This window comes from Chiloscyllium plagiosum, unplaced genomic scaffold (genome assembly GCF_037043375.1).
Source record: "Chiloscyllium plagiosum isolate Xiang-an unplaced genomic scaffold, Cpla_swu_hap1 HiC_scaffold_19, whole genome shotgun sequence".
NCBI classification, from domain to species: domain Eukaryota; kingdom Metazoa; phylum Chordata; class Chondrichthyes; order Orectolobiformes; family Hemiscylliidae; genus Chiloscyllium; species Chiloscyllium plagiosum.
In genome coordinates, this window is record NW_028270157.1 from 60,491,084 (window position 1) to 60,501,862 (window position 10,779).

The 10,779-nt window shown below is 38.9% G+C and overlaps 1 protein-coding gene across 2 annotated transcripts in view; it reads left to right on the top strand.

The window, feature by feature from the left end:
* Positions 1-10,779, top strand: part of LOC122559510 (A disintegrin and metalloproteinase with thrombospondin motifs 20) — a 384,605-nt gene that overhangs the window by 244,269 nt on the left and 129,557 nt on the right. For both annotated transcript variants that reach the window (XM_043709081.2, XM_087997440.1), the window contains 2 exons: positions 865-1,026; positions 2,704-2,880. In XM_043709081.2, coding sequence (XP_043565016.2) covers positions 865-1,026; positions 2,704-2,880 — 339 coding nt within the window. The remainder of the gene's footprint in view (positions 1-864; positions 1,027-2,703; positions 2,881-10,779) is intronic.

Consider the following 10,779-nt stretch of genomic DNA (forward strand, 5'->3'; position numbering starts at 1 on the left):
GATGGGGCAATCTCAGAGAGCTGAGTGGTCTTTTACTGTCCCTGTGTAAATGGACATTACTACAAAAGAATATGAGTACAAGTCCTTCAGTTGTAAAGTGTCCTTCAAAGCTGGATGAGCACAAATATTGTCAGGCCCTCTCTTCAAAATATAAAGTGATTCGAAAAGGGATTTAAATAAAGCTTGTAGAAATGTATAGAGCCTTAAGGAAAAGAAGAAGATTTTCAACAGCGAAACCATCTGTTGGAAAACTCTTGACCTATCCTGAATATCCTATTCACAGCTTCAGGCCAGAGCTGGCTCCCTGTCCGTAATATCTCCAAATGTGGCTTAATACCAGCTTTCGATTAATGATGCTTTTGTGCAATTCTTTGGAATGTGCGACAAAGACATACGTTCTTGTGGCTGCCATTCATCCTTTTCCAATCTGCTGTGTGTTAACCAATGAGCTGAACAGGTTTTTAAAGATGATAAAACATATTCATCTCTATTTTCTAAGACAACTTTGCTGCCTGTGACAATTTACATCAAAGGAGCAATTAGCTGACTTTGTAGTAACTGTGAGAAGCCTCACCTATGAATCTGGAATTCCTGAGGTGCATTGCTGTGTATTCTTTGAATGAAAAGTCATGGGTGTCCTTCACCGCCCTGCTATGATCCGCAGATTAGTGCTAAACCTCTCATCACCCAAACACAAAAAATGGCATCCTCATTATTCCTAAAACACCTACATGCAGATCAGAAATCTTTAGGCCATTTAGAGTAAGAATCCATCTGTTGTCGAAAAGAGCTCAATCATTGATTTAGAATCATAAAGCTGTATTAGTTTTCCAGAGTGACTTATTGACCAACAAACTGTTTTAGTGCTCGAGCACTTGCACAGGTGGATTTCAGCGACGGGTCGTCGTCTGCCAAGATGCAGAAGGACGGCCTGCCAACAACTGTGACGAAAGAGTGAAGCCAGCAGAGACCAGGCACTGCGATGCTGGAACATGTCCTCATTGGAATTATGGCAACTGGGGTGAGGTACGCCGTCCAAGAAGCGAATAACATTTTCTAGAAATTACTCGATGTCTCAACATTAACGTCATTGTATTCCAAGTCATTTCAGCTCTTTGTTGAAGTATTTGTTTAGCAGTCACACAACACCAGGTTATAGTTTGGCAGGTTTATTTGAAATCACAAGCTTTCAGAGTGTTGCTCCTACATCAGGTGATTTCAAATAAATCTGCTGAACTATAACCTGGTGTTGTGTGACGTCTGACTTTGTCGACCCCAGTCCAACACCAGCACCTTTTTATTGTTGTGTCACCATGGTCTTACCAGACCATAGGGACTGCTCTCTCATTAGAGAGAAGCGACTGGTGGTGATTTAACCTGGAGGGCTACAAGATCTCAGGTGAGGGAATAGATTGAGAAGGAGAGTCCTTTATGGTAACCTTACACCAGTGATGGGAATTAAACCCACATTGCTAGCATCACACTGTTCTGCAAACCAACGGTTCCACATCATGAAACATTTGTTATGATCGGTTTAAATTTTCTGAGTTACAGAACAGAAGTGGTCTCAATTGGCACTTAATTATCCTAAATATTATCCTTGTGCTCCACCCTTGTACTTGGCACTAGTCATCAAGTGGTTAAAGCAATGGACTAGAAATTAGTCAAAGTTTTGCTATATCAGCTCAACTCCTGCTAACTAGTTACTATGTTTGGCTGTTCACTGTCCAAATCATTCCCCTCTGCATTTAAGAAAACACTAACTGTTCCAAGAGACTTTCTAATCAGTTAATACATTCATAAAATTTGCAGATGCTCGTAAGCAAACCAGAAGGGTTACTTAAAAAAAAAATCTCACTTTGAGTGGTATCACCTACTTCCTTTTCTGTTGATGGCATTGATATCCTCTTCAGTGAAAACCTTCTATATTATGAGAGCAAATATCCTGGTATGGATACGCATTAGTCCTAATTGTTTCAGAGTAAACATTTTAAAATTGCTGGCTTTTGCAATTCTGAAGTTGGCTTCAGAATGCAGAATGCAGATTGAAGCTATTTAACTAACCTTTGGGCCTTTGTTTAGTTCCTACCTTTTTGACTAAGTTTTAAGTGATTAGTCCCCATATGTCCTTTTGTGGCTCATGTCAAAACCTTCTTCTAAGCAACATTCTTGTCAAAGGACTTAATTGATGGAAGGGTCGCTGGACCCAAAACATTAACTCTGATTTCTCTCCATGGATGCGACTAGACCTGTCGTTTTTGTTTCTGATCTTCAGCATCTATGGTTCTTTTGGTTTTTATTTTGACTTAATTGGACTTTACAGACGTTAAATGTGCTATTTAAGTGCCGCATGTGTTGTTGTGAATGATCATGCTTTGTGTGAACCAGCCTAATAGCAATCTTTTCACATCTTGGATAAAGACCTGATTTGATGATTACAATATGTTTCTGACAAGTAAGTCCAAAAATAGATAAAGCTGCTGAATCCGCAACCAAATCATACAGATAGAAAGATACTATTGACCCAGTAAAATCTTTAGCTTATGACTGATTGAAGTCCACTAAAGATCAACACAAAGTACAAGTTGTGGATGCAGCCTATTGAGCAAAGCTATACACTTGAGATCAAGTCCCAGTTAAGCACAACTCCCGGTTAACCTATTGTTTACCCTGTTCTAATAATGGGTTTTGATTCTCACGCAGTGTACACAACCATGTGATGGTGGGACAAGAACAAGGCTGGTCATCTGCCAACTGCCAAATGGTCAAAGACTGAATGACCAAAACTGTGACATCTTGGAAAAGCCTCCAGATAGGGAACAGTGCAACATGCATCCTTGTCCTGGTGGTGTTTTATGGCATCGAGGACCATGGAATTCGGTATGATAGTATTCTTTCTCTTTTTCTCTTGTGATTGTATGTGTCTGCACAGGGTCATAATACTTGTGTGGTCAATTCCAGGGAGCTGTAATTAATTTTGTTTCTGAATGTAACTTAAGTGATAGCTACATAAGTAATTTTTTTATAAGAAGAAGGGATGGATTTGAAGACCAATTGTTGTCAGGGATACATTCCATGTAGTTGTTACATTTTCAGGTCAAGAGCTAAGATGGTGCTTTATGATAAATAAAAGGCATTATTAAAGTTCTGTTCAACAAAAGCCTTTGGAAAAATTGGCTTCAATGGTCACATATCTCTAATTATAAAACTAAATAGTAGTCTGGTTTTAGATATAGAATGGAAACATTTTTATATTGGAAAAAATAATGATAATGTATAATTTGTTTTCCTTTGGTTTCACTTGGTTAATGGTTGCCCTATAAACACCATTAATGATTTGTAAATTTGTGTATAGGGAGTTCTTTTTAATAGCAGCAGATTATAACTGCAACTTATGAAAACCAGATCATTTGTATAATAGAAAGTGTAATTTTGTACAGTCTGTATCTTTAATGATTGTTTTAATCATGAATGCAAGGATGGAACTTTTTGTTATGCACATTTTTTAATGCTATCTTTCTGACGGGTGCTGTTAATATCCACAGACACAAATTTTTGGGTCTGTCTGCAATTAAGTCAACAAAAACCCAGATTGCACATTGAAAATAATGTGGGACTTGCTGTAATAAACCCTCCTCTCATTTCAGAATCCAGGGCAATGTAAAAGAATAGCAAATTGTATGTGGATGGCAGAATATTATTAAAGTAACTTAGCTCTGCTACCTTTATATATATATAAAATACTTTCACATAGAAGATGAGTATTTATCTCATTACTGCAGAACTCTGTTAAGCTCACCTAACAGATGGATTCCATTCATTGGGCCTTTCTCTTGCTGGGAATCTCCAGTCATAGTTGGTGGATGCTCCAATTAGTATCAGAGGAAAAAAAGTACAATATTCTAAGGTTAAAAAAGGCAGAAGGAAGAAGACTATGAGCTATCACAGGTATTAATGTTGTATCCTGATTAGGGCACACTACTTGATGCATTGAATCAAAGAAAATCCAATTGGGCATTATTGGGACTATTCTTTGTTTCTTTGAAAATAACTTGGTGACTGCAAGTTTCATTGCAGTTACATGTTTGTAGCCATTTATAGATTATTACCTCTAAACACATTGGTTCCAGTGCAATAGAACAAATGGGAAAGTACCTCCATTCATTTGTGATGATGCAGCTTTTGTTGCTTCACTTGTGGCCAGCATTGCAAAAGATCTTAGCCATATGTTTGGTGCTACCTGTCCTCAGTGAGCTCAGCAGCTGCTTACAGTCCCTGCAAAACATGGGGAGCTGCTTATTCTATTAAACTAATAAAAATGTTGCAAAACCCTTTATTTCCAGTTCCACCTTTTAAGATGTGTAGGTCAATAACCAATGTTGCATGTAGAAAATATGCGAGCAGTTGGATATGTTGTAGTCACTCATTTGTCTTGTTGGTTACATTGGTAAAGCTTCTCTGAGCTCTAGCTGTGGCAAGCTGTAGAATTCTCTCATTGGCAACTTGACATGTAATCTTGGTGGCTGGTGTGTCATTACCTGAACAATATTGTCAAATAAAATGCATTTTGAAAATGCTTTAGCCTTGCTGTAATTGATATTAATGAATGAACTATATTTTTAAATCAAGTATTCATATTTTCATTTTAATCTTTAAATTCCTGGCCATTCCCTACTCTGACTACGTCAATCTGATCCTTTCTGAGCATCTCTTTGTTCAATCAGTCTAATGTTAATTTCTGATTGATAAGTTCTCCAGTCCTTCAATAAACCCCTGTGTCCTCACAAGAACAGAATTGCCATCCTCATCAGAAGACATTGTAGTCTGCTTGTATTTTGATGAGAAAAGCAGACCATTAGAGCCTTTTTTTTGTGGAAATTGAGAACTCCGTTTTAAAAAAGAAAGACAGGATATGGTAAAAACTAACCTGACCATTGTGAAAGGCAAGAGGGACTTGCACTCTCCTCTTAAATGAAGGAAGAAACATAGTTACATTCAGCAGCTGTAGAGATCTTCAGAGGGTTGGAAAAATTTAGTAAAGACTGTCCATAGTTTTATGCGCTGACCTTTAGTTATTTGAACTCAAGTGGGATATAGTGCATTTTATTTTCTCACAGGCATCATTTTCATAAGAATTTTAACCAAACTTCCTAATTTTTTTTGCGTACATACATGACACAGATTAAATCACTGCAGCTCTTGTATTTGATGAATACTCTGATACTCTGTGGCCCTTGATGAAACAAGATAGTAACAAAATGCAGTTCTATAAAGACCCTTTAATTTTAAGCTTTATTTTGTTGTTAAAGTAAAAGTAATTGAAGAAGACACATTAACCACTAGTTTCATGTTCAAGTAGCCAACTAAAGCCATTTTCCCTGTCAATAGTAGTTTGCAAATAATACCTATTTGTTGATTCATCAAATGCAATTTCAATTTGGATTTGCTTTTTTTGTCAGTGTTTCCAGTTTCTCCAGATAAACACAGCATCCTCGCTGTTTGCTAACAGTTACGTGTTCACTATACAAATCTATTTTTTGTTGGCCTCTGCTGCTACTCACATATTCTCAATTATCTGTTACTTGTAAATTGTGATGCATGATCTGCCTTACGTATTTTGAGCAGGACCTCCATTGGTAAGCCTACCTTTGCCCATCTAAAATAATCAGTAGGCTAAAATGAATGGGTTGCAGCAAATACTGTATCATCAGTGCTGAAGACACTTAATTTACTTTTTTTTAAAGTGTATTTATTTTTTGCATTCTTTCAGTAACAATATTTATTTTAGATGACATATGGAAAGTAACTACTTTGTTCTTATGTTCAAACTGTAAAATATTAAAGAGTACAATGTTGTAGAACCCATCTGGTGTTGTTATTATGTTGCAAACAATTCAAACCTTTTGATATGTCATTTCTTGAAACTATTTTCAGTAGACTGTGGACTGTTTAATGATCAATGGCTTGTTCTGTACTTCAGGTAGAGGGAACCGAGTAAGTAGTTGTTCTTTCAAAGTATTTTGATTACAACATCTAGGGTGAATAATTCCACTTTATGAAGTTCCTTTTGCTTATGAGTTCTTCCTTCATTCCCTATGTGCACCCTTTTTATGCATCAGAGGCCAAGCCCATCAATTTCTCCATAACCTCCTTACTGGCTGATGAATTAGGTGAGGCTGTTGATGAAAGCCACATGATTATTCAAGTTCTTCATTAATCAGCACTTTCACTTCCTTACCTGTGATTGTACAAACTAATGAAAACCCAAGAAAAATAAGAGTTGGTTCTTCAAGATTACCATACTGTTATGGACCAGACCAGATTCCCTTAAAATATTTTAAGAAGGTAGCTCAAACCCTAACTTTTTCTTATTTTAAAGGCACATATAAAGTACTATGTCCCAGATGCAATTTGACTGGTCAGACTACTCGATGTTACAAAATTTATTCAAACACTATAGTTAAAGTACAGCAAAAGAAAGGACAACTTAGAATAACAACACTATTGGAAAACTTAACAGAATAATATATATAGTAACTATTACTAATTAACTGTTCCAACATACTAACATCCCAAACACTTTGGCAAAAAGACAACTTCAGAAAAAGCAGATTTTGTCTCACTCGCAATCCGGCAGCCTAGGAAGAGGGCCCTCAGCTTTTGGCTGTAATTGAGAGAGGGAGAAATAATTTGCACTTCTTCAAGCCCACAACAGCAACTGCTTAAAGCTAAATCTAAAAAACTTTTTTAAAAAACTAGAAATCCTGATCTGTGAGAGCTTAATCACACCCACTCAGGCTGCTTCTATAGTTCTAATTTGTTATTAAAAATCCCAAGGTCTCACGAGTTGTTTAGCTTCTCATAGATTGCTCAGCACATATTCTCCCAAACACGCTGTAAAAGAAACCAGGACAAAACACACCTCTTAAAGTCACAGATTTTCTGAACGTACACAAAGGAACACATACTGACGCAAGAGTGAAATCAGGAGGTATACATCTGTAATGTTTTACTCCACGAATACACCTGTTGGACATAATGACGAGTTTCGGATTCTCCCCACACCAACTGGCTGTCAGAGATAGAACAGCATGAGATGGGTCAGCAGTAAATGTTGCAATAGGCAACACCTTGTGGCATGCCTTTCTTATAATTTTTTCATACAGTAATTAGAAATGTTGCTTGCTGTTGCTCTGACAGCTTGCTTAAGATGTGCTAGCTTCTACGTCAACTCATGAATCCTTTGCCAAGTGACATTCTGAGCTGCTGCCTCTGGGACAGGACCCCAGAGTGCACAACAAGCCATTCCTTTCATACAATGATAACCTTACTGTAAAATTTGAGTTTGTCTCCTGAGTCTCCCCATTCGCCAACAATATAATTTGGATTTCTGAAATGTAAATAATGTAGTTCACTGTGACTCCCATGGAGTTATTTTTCTGTGGCTCTATAAACTGAGGGCAACTACAAATGCTACCGTTTTAACAGGCAGATATCGTAGATGTGCTTTGTTGGCTTGTATTGCAAATCCGACTTTCTGGTAGGACCAGATTGCTGACCATCGGGTTGCCTTGGTGATCACGCTTGCATAGGTACTGTAAGTTCTGGGTCTCATTGTCCATCCCACCGTTTTCCACTCCAAACCTAACAGGGATTCCTGCAGGACATGAGTGGAAATTTGGGTAGCAGCAGATTATGTACAGTAATTGTACCCCAGAAGTCAGTCAATTGGTAAGAAGGGCATGTTGTGAGTCACTCTCAGAACCAGCGGGCAGGGGATGGCCAAGATTTCTATGTGGGGCTCAGAGGAACATTCATGTTCTTCCTGGTCCACGAAAACATGAAACATGCTCTTCGAACATACTGCTGAGAAATCCTCTAGCCTACAATGCAGTTGCACGCAGGTTTGAACTGGTAGGGAAACTGTCACTGCTTCCTCACCAGATCTCCAGATGAGATAGCAGATTAATTCTGCCCCCACTCCCTCGGCCGGTGGAGGCCAATTTGTTTATTTAACGTGGACCTGACTGGTTTGGAATGAGTATCCTTTCTGTCTGCTTTCATCCTTATTGCCTTCCTGGACTTAACTAAGTGTCTCAGCTAGCATCTGATTTGGAATTGTTCTCACTCTTTCCAAAGAACCACAAACAAAGATGTGGTTAGCTGCAGCTAATTGCAAATTAACAAATGACGGCAACAAATCATCTTGCTGTGGCCTGCCTGAGTGAGGATTGAGTCACTCTTTAATTCAAGGTGTAGAATGACAAAGTGAAACCCCTTACAGAATCAGTGCCAAGGAAATTGTCTTCACTGAATAAGGAAACCGTCTCCGTTAATAGGAACTGACTTACGAAATCCAGAAAAGTCATGGCGTCAGGGGAACTTCTGTTTCATTTATAACTGGGGCAGAAGGGTCAAGTGGAAAGTTGGACTGACCTGGCAATATTTAGGAAAATATGGCATTTGTAAGTTTGCCTTCAATTAGATCATCTACCTTGGTGTGTTATCAATTAAATGTTTTTTTTGATGTAAACCGAGAGAGGCCAGTACTCCATGAGTATGGCTGGGAATTTGATATGTAATGCTTTTCAAATAAGATGAATGCTGAGAAAATCACTCTGCACCATGACAGAGACATTGCCTGAAACATTTGTTCACCTTTAGATCTTTTAAGATGGCTGTCTTATTTTGTTTTTAACAGCATACAAAAGAGAATGACTGACAGCAGCATATTAACAGAGCTCTGCATTCTATATGTTCAGGAAGGCCTCTCTCGCCCTCACATAGCCACTGTCAGTCTGTCTCACTCACTCTAATATTGGGATTGATTTTAATTGGAGGGACAAGCGAGGTGGTGAAAACGCCCCATCCCCCCCTCCACCCTTCCTCCTGCTGTGGGGAGGTCATCTGGAGGCCTAGCGCAGAAACAGAAAGTGCTGCAGAAAAGAAACATGTCTGGCAGGAAACAGAGTTAACGGTTTGAATCCTGTTGGAAGATGAAGCCCGAACTTTCTTGGAATGATTGAGGGCAGTCTCCCTCCTGATCCTCACGGTGGGGCCGGAGGGCAGGAGCAAGATTTGGGCCAGGACCCAACATAGCATTGCTTAGCAGCACCATAGCTGTCAATGCCTCGCAAGCACAGATTGCAGCCTGTGTTGGTCACCCTGGTAACCATGGTTCAGCTTTAAAGTCCCTCATCCTCTCCAAATGCCTCCTCTTCCTCAACGTGTAGTCTCCGGAGATCCTCTCAAACATCAGTTAAAATATGGCAGTTTCGATCTTACTGTAGGGCCATGGTTTTTAGATCTAAATTAGGCCCCACTCATGGAGCTTCGGCTAACATTCCATTCAGTGAAGATAAAATGGCGCTGGCTGGGTTAGACTGGGACAATTTTGATCCTTTACACATTTCACATTTACTATTAACCCTGCTATCCACTCGGTTCTTAACATTTTAAAACAACCTACATCAGCCCAATGCCATTGCTTTATTTACCTTTCTGCTTAAATGCTATTATCGAAATCATAAAATGGAAGCGGATAGAAGGAGATTGTTCAGCCATCAAGTCTGTGCCCACTTTCTGCAAGGTTAAATTAATACATTCCATTGTCCTGCCCTTTTCCTATAGCCCTGAAATATCTTTCCCCTCAGGTACTTGTTCTTCAATTTCTTTTTGGAAGTCCAAGCAGAAGCTAACTCTATCGCACTTTCTGCATAAAAATGTTTCCTCATGTTGCTGCTGGTTCTGTAGCCAATCATATTAAAATGGCCTCCTCTGGCTCTTTCACCAATGGGAGCGATTTCTCATGATTTACTCTGCCTGCACCTCGCTGATTTTGAGCACCTCTGTTAAAGCATTCTCTAAAGAGATCGATCCTAGCATCTTCAAATATCTACATAACTGAACTCCATCATTCTTGGAAACAAAACTCGTGGAAACATGTTTTGCACCTCTTAGAGGCTTTTGCATCCTTTCCAAAATGAATTGCCCTGAATTTGGCACCCCTTAAGCTTCAGCCATTGTTTTATTAATATTTATTGCAGCATCTGTATGCTTTCTCAACCTGCCCAACATCCTTAGTTGCTGCACTCCATTTAGGATTCTATCCTTTGTTTTATATTGCTTCTCCTAGATCTTTCTGCCAAAATGTATCATGTCACACTTACTGTATTAAATTTTAACTGCCACTTATCCCCCATTCCATTAACCTGTTGGTCTTCACTTACTGTCCATCAATATCCTCCTTACATATAGTAACAGCTCCAATTTTGTGCCATCTGCATGTTGAGATTGTTCACCCAGGTTTAGGTCGTTAACATCAAGAGAAGCAGTGATCCTGCTACTAACCCCTCAACATTTTATCAAATACAACAGATCGACTGATTACTCTGCTCATCTCTCTCTGTGCCCTGACTGAAAACCTGAACGCAGTTTTGATTGAAATGATTTTCCGTTTACCAGTCAAGTAACTCATGGTTGTCCAAGTCACTGTTAATTTTCCCTGGATTTTTGTTACTAAGTCCATTAAGGTGAAACTCTCTGATCTGTTCTGTTGTGTTTACGTTTACATCCTGATTTAACTAAGACTGGAACAGTTTTTCAGTATCAATCCTATATTTGAAAGAAGTTTGGAAGATTATGGCTAGTACCTCCTCATGTTCCTCCCTAATTTTCCACTGTGCCTTCGGATGGTGACTTATAAACTTTAAGGTCACATATGCTCTCCAAATGCCTCCTCTTCCTCATTTTGTAGGCCACTGATATCTCAATTACCTC